Here is a 16,526-nt window from a genome sequence, read left to right as displayed (position 1 = left end):
AGAGGCTGAAAGACGCATCTGCTTTTCAATAGTTTGCGGTTCTTAAGAGACCAGGAAAGCCAGAGGTTCTGACTATTCAGGAAGAAAGTTGGGTTTCCCAAAACGGGCAAGCAAGTTCGGTGTGGTCACATCTAGGTATTCTTGACGTCATTTTTGTTGAGGGAAACAGGCTGCAGTTTTTGGAGCCAGGCTAGGATGAGAGATGGAGGGCAAATCTGTTACTTATTCTTTCCTGGTGTGCCTGGAACCCACTAGACACTCAATTCATGTTTACGTGAATGAAGGAATCACAATAACGCCCTATCGCATCTGTAAAACCAAGGGTGATTTTCCTGGGCTGGAAAGTTTAAGAAAGAAGAGAGAGCTGCGTACCTAGGGCTTAAGGGGCCTCAGGCTGGCACTCGAAACCAGGCGTTCTCATTTCCCTTTGGCATCACCCTGAACGGCTGTGCCTGGAGCTGGCGCGGGGCTGAAGAGGGGAGGAAATACATGTGAGGAAAATCAGAGGAGAGGGTCGGGAACAGATGTGGGCATAAAGGGAAGGCCTCTGACTTGAAAGAAACAAATAGGAGTCCCGCAGCTGGAAGGACAAATCCTTTCACGTCGCGGGTGATGTGGGATTGGGGCGATTTTGCTCTCCCTTTGTTCTTTCCCCTGCCTTCCACGTTTCCAGGGTATTTGATTGATGTCTGTCTTCTCTGTTAAGTTATTCCACCGTGAGGAGAGAGCCGGTGGCAGTACCTGGTACGCAGCGGGCGCCCAGTATAGACCTGCTGAACAAACGAATGGATTCAGGGGCTGCTGTGTCCCCCTCACCCACCCCCCGCCCCCTATGTGTCCACAGCGCCCCGCACGTAGTAGGCGACCCCTAAACATCTGTACAGCAAATGATTTGCAAGTTTTCGGCGCTGAGCACGTGGAGCTTTGGAAACCAGGACAGCAAATGAGTGTCTCGGAGACCACAAAAGCGGTTCCGGCGCGTGCGAAAGGCGGTGGCTGGGCTACGGCGGAGGGAACGGCGCAGAGCGGGGCGCCCCGCCGGGAGCGCTGCCTGCGTGGCGCCCGAGGCGGGGGCGCGGGGGGCCGCGCATAGCACGTGCTCGTCTGGGAGCCGGCCAGGCCGAGGCGGGCGCGCGTGTGCGCGTGGGGCGTGGGGTGTGTGCCCGCGCCGTGCCCCCCGCGTGTGCTGCCGGGCGGGCGCCGGCGTGAGTCACGGCGGGGCTAGCCTTTATAACGGCCCGGAGGCTCGCGGGAGCCGCCGCGCCCGTCCGCCCGCCGCTCCGCGCTCCACCCAGCGCACCCGGGCCCCGCGCCCCCAACTGCCTCCGGCGGCCGCCCAGTCCCGAGGGCGCCATGAGGAGCCTGTGCTGCGCCCCACTCCTGCTCCTCCTGCTGCTGCCGCCGCTGCTGCTCACGCCCCGCGCTGGGGACGCCGCCGTGATCACCGGGGTAAGCGGCCCGGGCGCACCTGTCTGCCCCTGATGCGCGCCTGGGATGTGCCCAGGGGGCTTGGGACGGGGACCCTGAAGGGCAGGCTAGAGGCAAAGGGAGGGTCGCCCTGGGCGGGGACACCTGCCCCTGTCGCCCCTTGGCGCACTTGGGAAAATACCCAGATCCAAAAGCAGCAGACGGCTGGGGACACTGGGCGCGTCCTGGAAGAAACAGTGACAAGGATGTCGCCCACCACCTTTATTACCACCTTCTCTCGCTTACTTCTCCCTCATCACCCACGGCCTCACTCCTCGCATTTTTCTTCTGTTAGGCTGAAAGAAGTTTCTCTCTGAGTCTTCTCAAGTACTTTTGGAGGCTCTCCAACCTCGAACCTTAAAATTTGACGGCCCCTTCCTGAAATGCAAAGGACCAAGACGAATTCCCCAAGTGCCCAGAGTCTTAATCCTACAGTCAAAGAGTTTGCTCCCCGATGCGTCCTCCGCAGAAACCCTTTGAAATCGCTTGGTCCAGGGCCATGTGAGAGCTTTGAAAAGCAATTGTGGGAGCTTCCTTCTGGGTTCCGGGGCTTTCCCCCGCGCTCAGGGTCTTGAGGTATCCCCATAAAAGTTTTAAATTTCTAATTCCTGGCAAAGCACCTCCAGTGCTCCGGCATAATGATGGAGTAGGTTGCTGTGTAGATGTTTAAACTTAGAGACGATGTCTTCATCTTTTTTGTAAGTAGGAACTAGTTCAGTTCTCTCCCACTCTCAACAATTTTGTGTGGATCTGAAAAATTGGGTTTGCAGTACAATACTAAATAGTCTAGTTTACATTAACAAGGCAAAACTGCTATCATTTCCTGGTTGTTCAACTTCTTTACTGTTTTTTAAGTGAGGAATTATTTCACACCTTCATTAAATTACTTCAAATATTTAAGTGCACATAATGGGATTTGAATAAAACGTCTATGTTTGAAATGTTGATACATAGATAATATCATTTGACTTTAAAGGAAGTATCTTTGTCTTGAAAAAATCAAGCTCTATTTTCTCTATATTAGTTATTAGGTTTATAGAATTTTGAAAGTCCTTTTGCTATGACAGCATTTGTATATATCCAACAGATATTCAACTGTAAGCTCTGTGATATTTATTAGAAAAGAGATTTTTTCAAAAAATTACTTGCATAGCTTTGCCAGTCCATGTGGTTGAAAAAAAGTTTTTGCAGGTCTTTCTAATACATGAGAATTGAAACATGATTGGATTTTTTTCTCCCTCTTCTCCTGCTGGCTCATTTAAAGTTTCTCCTAATCCTCTGAGCCCAAGATCCCTTTGCAATATAAGTATCTTTTTGTTCCATTCACAGGACAACACTATCTGAATAGATTTGCAGTGGGTTAAGGATGAAGGGCATTAGGAAACAGCTGTCTAATTAAAAATATATAAACCTATGCAACTCTTTGTAAATTTTCTAAGAACTGAAGCTTTTGTTACAAAATAAAATTTTATCACATTGGCTGTCTATCTGTTAGAGAGGCTTAGACTGGGCTTATTATATAGTTATGTGTGCTGTTTTTGTTGTTGTTATTTTAACTCAGTGTTACAAAAAGAGAATTTTAAAAATGTCTCTAAAGCAACAGGGCAATAAAATGTAGTTATGTCTCCATGACAGGAACCATCTGGATTCAAATGAAAAACTCAGTAACTTATCAAGATACATTGTGTATAGCATGTTAAACATCCAGGTGATTGAATTTTAAAAGATTTTGGCTGGATTTTTGATTGTCTCATAAAAAAAAGCTCATGGGGCCTCAAAATTCGAGGTATTGAGCATCTGTTGAAATAAAATGCTGGCTAAAACTTTCACCTGACATCCACAGTTTTTTGGGTAGCGTATGTAGGTATTTTGAAGTTGATTTATATGCCCACATAGATTTGTTAAAACTATATTGTAAAAGATCATTGACTAGACATCTTATTTATGGGATGTAATGGCTACATATACATGATTTCTGGCATGCAGATAAAAATTGGAAAATTGAAACATTTACATATTGTCCTATAAAATCCAAACACCTCAAGGTGAAATTTTTAGCTTTTATCCAGATACTTTGTTTAAATAGACTGAGAAATAAATTCTAACGAGGGAAGTAAATGAACTTTAAAGCAAAATAGTTGGTTACTTTTAATGAGAAATAATGTTAAGAATGTACCCATATTTTTATGTCTTGAGAAGTTATGACTGTCCTCAAAACTAAGAATTTTGAAGGACTGTTTTAGTTGTTTCCACTAATTGTACATTTAAATTTGTGCCTAGATGATAGAGGTTTTAGTTTCTTACATATATAGTACAGGATGTTTTTATCTTATCACTACCAAAACAGATTACTGCCCACGGTTCAAACAAAGCATTCTATTTTTTGTTGGTTCTAGGAAAGAATAATAGTTCTTCAGATCCATTTTCATGCAAATAGATTTAGATTTTTTTATTTATTTCTATTTACTAGAGTATGGAAATTCCTCCATAGTTGATTGTTTCATTGTATGTATTTACAACTTTTATATTGAAAGCAGGTGACTTGAGTAATTACTGTTGACAATTGCACCTGTTACTTGCATTTCTTAATTTGATGGATCTTACAGGATTGTTAGCTGATTTTGTAATGTACGTGTATGTTTATGCTAAGCCAGTAATTTGCTCTTTGCAGCTTATTCACCTGAAGGAAGAGTAACATAAGGCAAGCATCTTGGTCTGTCCATTTTCAAACTATGAGACTTCTTTAAAGAGAAAATGGTGAAAAAGCAAGTCAGTGGTGTGAGAAACGTCAAGTCTCATGAACCAAAATGCAAATATTTGAAGGGGAAAATGAGCACTTCTGAAATTTACATCAGTGCCTTTATGGGTCTGGAGTGTTTCATGCCAGATTTAGAGACTATTTAAATCTCTTTTTTTAAATTGGCCCCAGTGTATTCTGCAGTTAATAGTCACAAAATCTTGTGATTCCATTTATGTAGTTCCTAATGGCCATGTGTAGTATAAGAGTAATATAGTCTTGTTCTTCAAGTTCAAAGCCAATTCAGCCATAAAGCACTGGAAAAAGAGAGCTGATTTCATTTAAAAAAAATCTTATGTTTATTTAAGATTTTCATAATCCAGGGGCTAGAATTTAGCCCACTTTCGAAAAATGAGAAATAGCTATTCTGATCAGATTTTATAATAGCTATATACAAGTAAATGAAGGTTATCATTTAAAAAATGTACCTGATTATTGAAGTCCAAGTGTTTAGATATTTAAAGGGCATTTCACTGCTAATTTTAGATTTCCTTAGCCTGAGTCTTTCCTGTTATCTATATTTATCTGTTTGTTTATTACATTTCAGGCTTGTGACAAGGACTCCCAATGTGGTGGAGGCATGTGCTGTGCTGTCAGTATCTGGGTCAAGAGCATAAGGATTTGCACACCTATGGGCAAACTGGGAGACAGCTGCCATCCACTGACTCGTAAAGTTAGTATATATATATTTGTATTCATGGTGGTTCTACTGTGGTAACTCTGAGCAGGGTCTGTATGACATGAAGGACTGGGTAATGTGCTCGACAAACAAAATGAATATTGGACATTAGCAAGGATAACAGTGTAAAACTACCCCCTCTCCTCTCCCCTTTCATTTCAAAGAATTGTATCCTCTGTCTTTCTTATTCCAGTGATAGTTTTCATGTTACTGCTCTCATGGTGTTAGAAGCATTTTACCAATATAATTTGTAACACACGAATTTGCTTAAAAGTTATTTAGAACAAAAATATATATTATACTCTAGTATGCATCTTTGCAGAAATCTGAGTATAGAAGTTCTTAAAAAGACTGCTTTTAATATTAGATCTACTGATAAGGCAGAAGTAAGTAAGCTCTGTGTTTTGGGATTTTTTAGAAAATCGATTATACAATTACTCTTGTATGTTAGTTTAAATATTCTATATTTTGACTCTACCTACAGGACACATTTTTCAAAATTTTAGAGATCGATGATATTTAATTTTCCGATTTGCTTTATTATCTGTCAGCTCAATATCACAGCGACCTAAATAACACTTTTGAAAAGTTATTAACAGTAGTGGCATGATCATAGGGTGGCAGGATTGGACAGGGTTTGAGAGATTGTATCTCCAAGGGTTGCAGACCCACCTGTCTACAGGGGTCAGGAAGGTTTACATTACATGAGGAAGCGGGTGGGTGGGAGGCAGAAGGCATGTGGAGCTGGAGGTTCTTGGCCTTCTGGTTGAAAACCTTTGAAACACAGTGTGGTCTCAACAGAGCACCCCAGGAATGCCAGGTTGCATTGCCTTCCTCTGGTCCCACCTCTGCATTTTTCCCATTGGTAAAGTGCCTCCAGTGGCGTTGCAACAAGTCCTAGGGCAGGTGGTTTTCGAGAGGCAGAGCTCAGTCTCTTTAGAGTGTTCTTTCTACACATTGTATACTTTCTTTTAGATACAAGTAGAATGTTATCAGAGCAAACCAAATTCCATTTTCTGTCTTATTTTTTCACATGTGATTTAGGGTTTAAAAATGTAACACAGCCAAACATCATTCCCATACTCCACAGTCCCAGAGAACAGTTAATATTTTCACCTCCTCGGAGTGAACAGAATGAAATAAATTGTGGCCCCTTGGCCCAGGTTTAACTCTGCAAGCTATAATGTGGATTCCAGTTGTTTTGGGCCTATCTAAAGACTGAATTTGCTTTTGGCTTTCCTGTGGTTGCCTTGTGAAATGCTTCCTGTTACATTTAAACCACCCCTCCTGTGGTTTTACCATGCAAGACTGCACTGTCATTTAAAAACATGACATGCATTGTTTTTTCTTGGACAGAAGAGGTTTAAACTGTTACTTGTGTGTCTCAATGCCAAACTTCCCTAGAAGAGGGGCCACTGACCCAGCTGCCTTTAGCATTGCTCTCGTTATTTTCAACACCCTTATTGAATTATGAGTTATCTTTTGTACACTTAAGTCATTGTCTCTGAAACATTTACTCTTAACTTTCTCCTTTAAGAATTACATTGTTTTTGGCTGGGCATAGTGGCTCACACTGTAATCCCAGCAATTTGGGAGTCTGAGGCAGGCAGTTTGCTTGAGCCCAGGAATTTGAGACCAGCCTGGGCAACAGAGTGAGACCCCTTCTCTATAGAAAAATTTTTTAAAATTAGCTGGGCATGGTGGCACACGCCTGTAGTTCTAATTACCAGGAAGGCTGAGGTGGGGAGGGGATCAGTTGAATCCAGGAGTTTCAGGCTGCAGTGAGCGTGATCTTGCCACTACACTCCAGCCTGGGTGACAGAACAAGACTCTGTCTGGAAAAAGAAAAATTGCGTTGTTTTCATACAGTATTAGTACAGCTTCACATGCCCTAGATGCTAGAATCACATAGCCTGTTTACTAAAACAAGGGAAAAGTGACATATCCCATGGAACTATGTTTGTGTTAATAACAATCATAATTGCACCTTGTTAAATACTGTGATGTACCAGATCCTCTATATTAAATGTTGTATATGTACTTCTTATTTAATACAGCAAGCCTGTATACAACATTAAGCCCCAGAGGGGTTCAGCAACACAGGCTGTGAGTAAACAAGAGACACTCAACTTCATTCTTTGTGACACTCTGTTGTTTATGTGGTCTTAATCATTACACGCTTCTACCTCCGCGAAAGCAGTCGTTGGGTTTAATTTGAACACTTTTTAGTCCAGTTAACCAAAACTGGTTTGTTTGGATAACAGAGACAAAATGATCACTGGAATGACTGATAACAGTTCAGACTGGGAATTTGTGTTGTCCGATAGTTTTGATGAGTGTTCCAATCCTCTGCAATATTTAAAAGAGAACCGAATTCTATTTCCCCAGTTCCTAGATAACTTCAATTTCAGGTTTAGTCCAAGATTAATTTTGAAAGTAAACAAATGCCGTCTTCTTGCATAAGACTGGCTACATCTCTTTGGTTCTGTTTTTATCATGGATCCAATAATGAAATCTTTAAATAATAGAGTATGGTTTTCAGATGCTCACTTGAAATGTATTTCTGGAATTTTATTTTCTAACTTTTCATATTGGTTGCTTTTTTATCTTCAAATACATTTTCAAAGGTTATTTTGATGACCTATTTTAAGAGAAGATCCTAGAGTTGTACTTGTTCCAGATGAAATTTGCCTATTGTAGAAAAAGATCTAGTTTCTTCCAGAATATCTCTCAGCTGTATGGTCTGTTCAAAACAACTCAAGAAAAAAGTCTTTCCTCAATACATTCTGATGAACATTATGTACAGTATTCAATTATGCTCTGAAGTTTAATGACTCATTAGTAGATAGTAAAAATGTAGACCCTATATAGAATTTTTTTTTCATTTTGTTTCAGCTTAGTCATTAGCCACCGAAAATCTGTTTATTTGGGTGAAGTGAACAGTATTTGATGACTGAAACTGAGAACCATAGATAGGAGTTGATAGCTACCGAGTTCAGTTTACTGTTTTATTTAACATGTACCAATTAACTTGTACAGTTTACAGTCCCTGACAGGCTATTATTTTATAATTGTATAGTTTTGAACTTTATATTGGATAATTTTAAGATACAATAAAATATATGAGATATATGAGTTCACCTAGGAAGCATAGTATGCATATTTTCTAAATACATTTTAAAGCAAATAATAGTTTTAACAGGTATTCATTTTTCTCAAATTTTTTATTTTATTTTATTTTATTTATTTATTTTTTTGAGACAGAGTCTCGCTTTGTCACCCAGGCTGGAGTGCAGTGGTGTGATCTCGGCTCACTGCAAGCTCCGCCTCCCGGGTTCACGCCATTCTCCTGCCTCAGCCTCTCAAGTAGCTGGGACTACAGGCGCCCACCACCACGCCCGGCTAATGTTTTTGGTATTTTTCGTGGAGACGGGGTTTCACCTTGTTAGCCAGGATGGTCTTGATCTCCTGACCTCGTGATCTGCCTGCCTCGGCCTCCCAAAGTGTTGGGATTACAGGCACATTTTTCACAATTTTTTAACACTTAAGAATGACTTAACTGAATCATGCCTTTAGAAGAAACTTTCTGTTTAAAAAAAAAAACCAAAACAACAATGTTTCTATTAATGCCGGTAACTTTCCAAAGTTTACATAGAAGATTAGCCATTTCCTTCCCATTTTGACTAATGTTTAGCTTTGAAAGCTTTGAACACTTTTTAGTATTCAATAATTATGTGATTAATACTTTAATTTTTATTGCTTATTGTATTCTGAATTTTTTCAGTTTAAACAACTATGTTTCCTTCAAACAATCTTGTTTTAAAATTTTCCTGCGCTTTTTATGTGCACATTTTTAGCACCAGGTTTTTTTAAAAACTTCACTTTCCTTCCTTTTCTGAAGGAAAAAAATTCAAATAAAAACCTGGTACTTGTTTTATTTTTTTAACTTGATATTTAAAAAATTATTAGTGGTTTCTATTTTAGAACCAACCTATGAGGAAACATTGTAAACATAATTTCAGCATATGAAGTCATTAAAATTTTAACATATTTTTAAAGTAAAAAAATTTTAAATTACTAAAATATAACTAATGCAACTAGAAATTTAGCAAAAGATGGGGAAGAAAGCATAATATGCTGATTTTCTCATCTTTCCTATCACAATGTCAAGAGCTACTGTCTATGATTATTTCTTGGGATAGCATCATAGCAGTGTTTATAGGTTCAATTCAGCAAAAAGACTTACAAGACAGAAATAGGCTTTAGTCTAATACAGGTTTCTCAACTTTGGTACTATATACGCTTTGCCCAGTTTCTCCCAATGGTGACATCTTGCAAAACTATAGTACAATATTACAAGCAGGATATTGACGTTGATACAGTTAAGACACAAAACATTTCCATCACTATAAGGATCCCTCATGTTGCCCTTTTATAAGTGCTAATTTCTCTTTAAAAGTGCTGCAAAAGAGTAAAAGTCATGCTTTCTCAAAGTGCTGGATGTTCTGCCTCGGTAACTTCTAGAATTTGCCGTTTGGAATTCTAGGCTATTGGAAACTTTGCATCGAGTGTTGGTTGATTCTAAAGTAAACCATGAAGTTTGGACTAAGTGGTTCCAGTGTGCATCTTCTGTAAGCACTTTCTCTTGCATTTGTGATTATGAGACGCCTGTTAGCTTTGTCACACAGGCAAAGCTTTGTCTGTAGATCTAGAAGTGAGTGGGCCAGTCAAGAAACTGACAAGCATCTACCGAGTGTATAATATCAGAAATCATGGTTTTTGGCCGGGCACAGTGGCTCACGTCTGTAATCCCAACACTTTGGGAGGCCAAGATGGGCAGATCACTCGAGGCCAGGAGTTCAAGACCAGCCTGGGCAACATGGCAAAACCCTGTCTTGACTAAAAATACAAAAATTAGCTGGGCATGGTGGCACGTGCCTGTAGTCCCAGCTACGTGGAAGGCTGAGGTGGGAGCATCACTTGAACCTGGGAGGCTGAGGCTACAGTGAGCTGAGATCATGCCATTGCACTCCAGTCTGGGTACAACAACAGAGCAAGACTCTGTCTCAAAAAAAAAAAAAAAAAAAAAAAAAAAAAAAAAAAAAAAAGAAAAGAAGAGAGAAAAGAAAGAGAAAAGGAATCATGGTTTTTGTCATTAGGAGCTCACAGATCTGAGTGAACTGGGTTTGAATGAGAAAAAAGCACCTAAGTATTAAGGACCCTGCAGTTCAGTGTAATCATTATGTTAGGGTCAGTCAAGGCAGATCTGGATTGATGTTCATACAGTCTTGGTGTCCTTGATTTAAAGAAATAATACAAAGATTTTTTTTAAGTTTCGCAAAAACAGATGACCTTGTGAACACACTACCAGGGTCCCTCCTAGGTCCTGGATTAGAGGCCTATACATGAGAGGGGCTTCGGCCTCTTGGGCTTCATGGTGAGTCCATCTCTGAGTTTGGTGGTGTGAGTTACGTTTTGCCTGCTCGGAGCTGGGCAGGGCGGTGAGGGGAGCCTTGGGATCTGAGTTGGTCATCTTACTTCTGCCCTTCAGGGAGTTCCTAGACTCTGTGGGGCATTGCAGGGCATTTGATTGGCACATAGCAAATATCTCCTGAGTGTTTTCTGTGTACCAGGCTAAGAGCTATATGCTCATGAGTAAAATGGATATGGTCCCCTCTTTAGAGAGTCTGGAGTCTGGGCTTGGTGGTGTTTGAGAAGAGAGCAAAATCTGGAAGAAAGCAGGACCCTGTTTGACTATGAGCACTTTCCCCTCCTAGCTGAGTAACCTCAGTCCAGGACCTTCGCTTCACCTCAAAAGGAAGCCACTTACCTCTATCTCAGACAAAGCAAAAGTCTGGTGCTGAGGTTTGGGATGACATTCATACATGATGCTTTCTGAGACCTGACCCGTGGCGCACAATCCATGTGATTTTTCTTTTCTTCTGGGCCCAAGGTACTGCCCACCCCATGTGACAGGCCAGAGAATGATCATAGTGTCATGATGCAGAAAGCACAAGGCTGTGAGCACCAGCAGCTGAAACAATTTTACTGGTGTTCTGTCTTGTATCATCAAGAGGGAAGCTCCACGATGCACAGCCTCACCTGTTTTGCTCATCATCGTATGCTCGGCACTTAAGATAGGGCCTGGTATGTAGGTGGCACTCAGTATCTGTTGAATGAGTGAATGAAAGAAACATATTTGGTGATCTCCGTTTGTAACAGTTTAACATGCTCATTATAGGTGTATTTCACTGACACACTTCAGGCTCCTTTTACTTGGATATTGCTATCTGTGTTTGTTTTTCTCAACCTCAGCACTATTGACGTCTCGGGCCAGATAATTCTTTGTCGTAGGGGTTGTCCTGTGCATTGTAAAATGTCTAGCAGCATCCCTGGCCTCTACCCACTAGTCGCCTAGAGCATCCCCCTCCCTGCCCTTAGTTGTGACAAATGAAAACATTTGCAGACATTGCCAAATGTCCCCTGGGGACACAATCGTCCCTAGTTGAGAATCACTGGCCCATGCAGCAGTTTTAGGCTTGGCAGAAAGGAAACTTATGGTCTCAGGGTCAGAATGGGCTATAAAGGTCGTTGATGATCACTTCTCATGCTATCCACTTGTAACTGTCTAAGCCAGTCTAGCTGTACTCACCTCCTCTGATGTGTTCTTGGTGGCAGCAAAAGAGCCGGCTCTCAGTGTTCCCTTTGACACACAGTGACAGAACCATTCTGAGCACAAGTCTATATTAATCCAGTGGTGAACATGACTGCATGTAGATGCTGTCAATAGAACCTGGGAAGTCATGACATAGCAAAAGGACAGAGGAACTAGGATGGCTTTGCTGTATCTTGCTCCGCCAGTTCAATACATGCATACCCTGCCCTCCCATTGCCTCTTTTTCTTCCCTTTGTATTTATTGATCTCAATCGTCTCCCTGGCCCTTCCAGAACAATTTTGGAAGTGGAAGGCAGGGAAGAAGAAAGAGGAAGAGAAGCAAAAGGAAAAAGGAGGTAAGAAGAATGCGAATGTGGTACCACCAAAAGACATGCCCAGAAGAATTAGCCTTTACATTGTTGGACTACCATAGAGTTGGGTCTGTCCTATCAGTTCAGCCCCAACATAAGATTAGAATGGTTCTGCCACTGTCTGTAGACAGCTTTGATAATCTGTATTGATATCTATATGATATATACAAAGAAATTTATCTGGAAGGCATCTAAAAGATGCATTTCAGATTTTCTCATAAGGACAGATCATTGATGTGGGGTGGCCTCTTTTGGTGGAACAGAATAAGAAATACACTAGAATGATGTTGAATTTGAGTTTGGAAGCAGGAAGAACACATCCTCTGCCATGCTTAAACTCTGGAAACATCTCTGAGACATGAGTCTGTAGTCACTCGTCTCACTCACTTTAGCCTGAGTCAGAGTCACTTGCCATCTGATTTCACAGACGCTCCAGGCCTGGGATTAAACTTTCTCCATATAACTTGTAAGACAGGCAGATTCTCAGGAAGGTGCTATTGCTTAGGGGAGGGAAAATAATATTTGCTGTCTTTATTCTAGAAAGCATACATATTTGGTGTGTATACCATTTGCCACTGGCACAGACAACCACCATGCTCGCTGTCGGTTGACCCTCCTCAACCCAGCTTGGCTGGTGAAATGGGCTGGGCTCTTAGAGTGACTCTCGAATGAAGCAGACCTTTCACTGCTACTCAATTTCCATTTATGCAAATTGAGCTTGCCTTCTTCACTGATTTTCCTCTGTTCCTTTTAAAGTTTTTTCCCAGCATTTTCACTCCTGGCATCTGTGTGCAAATGTATGAATTAATATATTGCTCATTGATGGTGAGTTTATATTTGCTCATTGCATAGACATGGTCATGCCCATGATACCAGGTTCAAGCTTAAGGAGCTTCAATGATAGGATACCATAAAAAGAAATAAATGAGAAAAAGTAAAAGGCCGTACAGCTTGAGGACTAGAAGCTTGGTCTCTCGGGCCCACTCACTGCTAGCCAAGCTTCAAGTTTTAGATAAGTGACCTTGGCCAATATACCAGTCTCTCTTTGCCTCATTCTCTCATCGGTAAAATGGGTACAATTAAAGTGCTTGCCATCTTTACGAGGTGTTTGTAAGAATGGGAAAGGATAACATATAAAAAGTACTGAGCAGGCTGGGTATGGTAACTCACATATGTAATCCCAGCAGTTTGAGAGGCTGAGGCAGGCAGATCGCTTGAGGTTGGTAGTTCGAGACCCGCCTGGCCAACAAGGTGAAACCCTGTTTCTACTAAAACTACAAAAGTTAGTCGGGCGTGGTGGCATGCACCTGTAGTCCCAGCTACTCGGGAGCCCGAGGCAGAAGAATCGCTTGAACACGGGAGGTGGAGGTTGCAGTGAGCCAAAATTGTGCCACTGCACTCCAGTCTGGGCGACAGAGCAAGACTCTGTCTCAAAAACAGTAAATAATATATAAATAAAAAGAACTGAGCATATTGCCTAATGGGTAGTTAACGCTCAGTAAACACCAGTTATTGTTATTTAAAGAGCTATCTCAAGAATGGTTTGGTTTGTTTGTTTTTGAAACCTTTCCAGCTCTGACTCCGTTTTCTTTTTTATTTAGGTTCCATTTTTTGGGCGGAGGATGCATCACACTTGCCCATGTCTGCCAGGCTTGGCCTGTTTACGGACTTCATTTAACCGATTTATTTGTTTAGCCCAAAAGTAATCGCTCTGGAGTAGAAACCAAATGTGAATAGCCACATCTTACCTGTAAAGTCTTACTTGTGATTGTGCCAAACAAAAAATGTGCCAGAAAGAAATGCTCTTGCTTCCTCAACTTTCCAAGTAACATTTTTATCTTTGATTTTTAAATGATTTTTTTTTTTTTTATCGAAAGAGAATTTTACTTTTGGATAGAAATATAAAGTGTAAGGCATTATGGAACTGGTTCTTATTTCCCTGTTTGTGTTTTGGTTTGATTTGGCTTTTTTCTTAAATGTCAAAAACGTACCCATTTTCACAAAAATGAGGAAAATAAGAATTTGATATTTTGTTAGAGCAACTTTTTTTTTTTTTTTCTCACCACCCCAAGCCCCATTTGTGCCCTGCCACACAAATACACCTACAGCTTTTGGTCCCTTGCCTCTTCCACCTCAAAGAATTTCAAGGCTCTTACCTTACTTTATTTTTGTCCATTTCTCTTCCCTCCTCTTGCATTTTAAAGTGGAGGGTTTGTCTCTTTGAGTTTGATGGCAGAATCACTGATGGGAATCCAGCTTTTTGCTGGCATTTAAATAGTGAAAAGAGTGTATATGTGAACTTGACACTCCAAACTCCTCTCATGGCACGGAAGCTAGGAGTGCTGCTGGACCCTTCCTAAACCTGTCACTCAAGAGGACTTCAGCTCTGCTGTTGGGCTGGTGTGTGGACAGAAGGAATGGAAAGCCAAATTAATTTAGTCCAGATTTCTAGGTTTGGGTTTTTCTAAAAATAAAAGATTACATTTACTTCTTTTACTTTTTATAAAGTTTTTTTTCCTTAGTCTCCTACTTAGAGATATTCTAGAAAATGTCACTTGAAGAGGAAGTATTTATTTTAATCTGGCACAACACTAATTACCATTTTTAAATCGGTATTAAGTTGTAATTTAAACCTTGTTTGTAACTGAAAGGTCGATTGTAATGGATTGCCGTTTGTACCTGTATCAATATTGCTGTGTAAAAATTCTGTATCAGAATAATAACAGTACTGTATATCATTTGATTTATTTTAATATTATATCCTTATTTTTGTCACGGTTGTTGTCAGTTTTTATTATAAGCAAATTTCTAAATAGGCTACGTCCCAACATGGATAAAGACCCCAAGGTTGGTGAAATAGCCCCAAAGATATGTGCATTTTCATTTTACATACAGCAGAGTTGTGTTTGCATGGATTTTAAGGTAGTTCAAAAAATAAACGATGCATAAATCAGTGAGGTTTTGGAGTGTGAAGGAAAATGATGCTGTGCAAAACTGTAATCAGGAATGGACTGATGGGGCTTAAGTGTATTGACTTGGCAAAGAGTGATGGGTGTGTGTGTCGCGAGTGGTTAGGCAGGGTGCTAGGTGCTACCACACAGTGATGCCAATGTAGGCTGGCCTCGAAAACCCACCGAGTATCGTAAATGGTTTCAACGTCGCAAATAAACAACTTATGAAATGTGTTCAACTGACTAAACTTGCCCATGCCAACCCACCAACCATTTCCAAACACAGAAACTGTCTGTCCATTTTGTAGTTATTGACTCAGCCAGGGCTTATGATAGCACATTGTATGTAATTTTACCCCTTGAGCTAATGTGTCCCATAAATGTATGGGATTTTGCTGTGCTAATTACCAAACTTGGTCAGAAAAGTATTATTTTTGGTTGTTCAGTTTGTGTTCAAGAAACATTCCTCTGCGAGTTTGCTGAAGAAAATTCAACTTCAACAAGGGGAATTATGAGTAAAGAAATAGGCACTTTGGCAATTTTGTTGTTTTTTTTCATATAATGTTCAAGACTTTCGAGGCTATGTTGGCCAGGGGCGGTGGCTCACACCTGTAATCCCAGCACTTTGGGAGGCCAAGGCAAGAGGATTGTTTGAGCTCAGGAGTTTGAGACCAGCTTGGGCAACATGGAGAAACCCCATCTCTACCAAAAAAAAAAAAAAAAAAGAGAGAGAGAAAATAAAAATTAGCTGGGCACAGTGGCATGCACCGTTAGTCCCAGCTACCCTGGAGGCTGAGGTGGGAGGATCACCTGAGCCTGGGAGGTCAAGGCTGCTGTGAGCCGTGATATTGTGTTACTGTACTCCAGCCTGGTTGATAGAGCAAGACCCTATATATATATAGAAAGAAAAAAAGGCTATGATGTTTCTTCCAGTTCCTAGGATTGTCTCACACACATGCTGGGACTTCATAGACCAGAATTTCCACAAAGTAAGGCAAGATGAAAATTTACACGAGAAAAACTAAATCCACAGTCTACTTTGAAAATATCATGAATGAATTCCCTTCATTCCAAGGTAGAAAGATATCTTATGCTAGAAGATGATGCCCAAACCCTACCGGACTTTCGGATTTCTTTGCAAACATTGACTTTCATGAAAACTATCATTTCTGACTTTGTTTTGCCTTTTATCAGAAGCAACATTTTTTTAACCATAGAAAAGTTTATGCCAAAACTATTTCCTATAAACCCCCCTATCTCACTGAGAACGTTTATTCTTCTCAGTATTTCAATGTAGTTCTTTTGTTAGAGCCTTTTATAAAGTCAGTTCAGTGATAGATCAAACACATAGCCCAATTTTCCTCTTCATTGGTTTCAATATTAGAAATCTCATCCCACACTTTTCTAGCTTCATTTTTAGAAGGTTAAAGCTGGGGGCCATTTTAACTTTAAAAACCAGACACTTTTGGTATTCAGTAAGGGTCCCTGTGCAATTCACTAGCAACCTTTTATGGTGTTTCCACCTCCATGTTGCTATGTCTTTCTGATAATATCCTCAGAATTAATCTCTGATATCTTTCCCAAAGTTGTTAATTCTCACTCCCTT

General features: G+C 40.8%; 1 protein-coding gene across 1 annotated transcript; it reads left to right on the top strand.

Moving 5' to 3' along the window:
• Positions 1-1,170: 1,170 nt before the first annotated feature.
• PROK2 (prokineticin 2) lies at positions 1,171-15,647 on the top strand. The gene is made up of 3 exons (XM_008963953.5): positions 1,171-1,449; positions 4,812-4,937; positions 13,571-15,647. The coding sequence occupies exons 1-3, from the start codon at positions 1,354-1,356 to the stop codon at positions 13,673-13,675; spliced, it is 327 nt and encodes a 108-aa protein (XP_008962201.2). The 5' UTR covers positions 1,171-1,353; the 3' UTR covers positions 13,676-15,647.
• The last annotated feature ends 879 nt before the right edge of the window (positions 15,648-16,526 follow it).

This window comes from Pan paniscus, chromosome 2, assembly GCF_029289425.2.
Source record: "Pan paniscus chromosome 2, NHGRI_mPanPan1-v2.0_pri, whole genome shotgun sequence".
Lineage (NCBI taxonomy): Eukaryota > Metazoa > Chordata > Mammalia > Primates > Hominidae > Pan > Pan paniscus.
The sequence above is the reverse complement of the archived record's forward strand: the minus strand, read 5'-3'. Positions and strand labels throughout refer to the sequence as shown.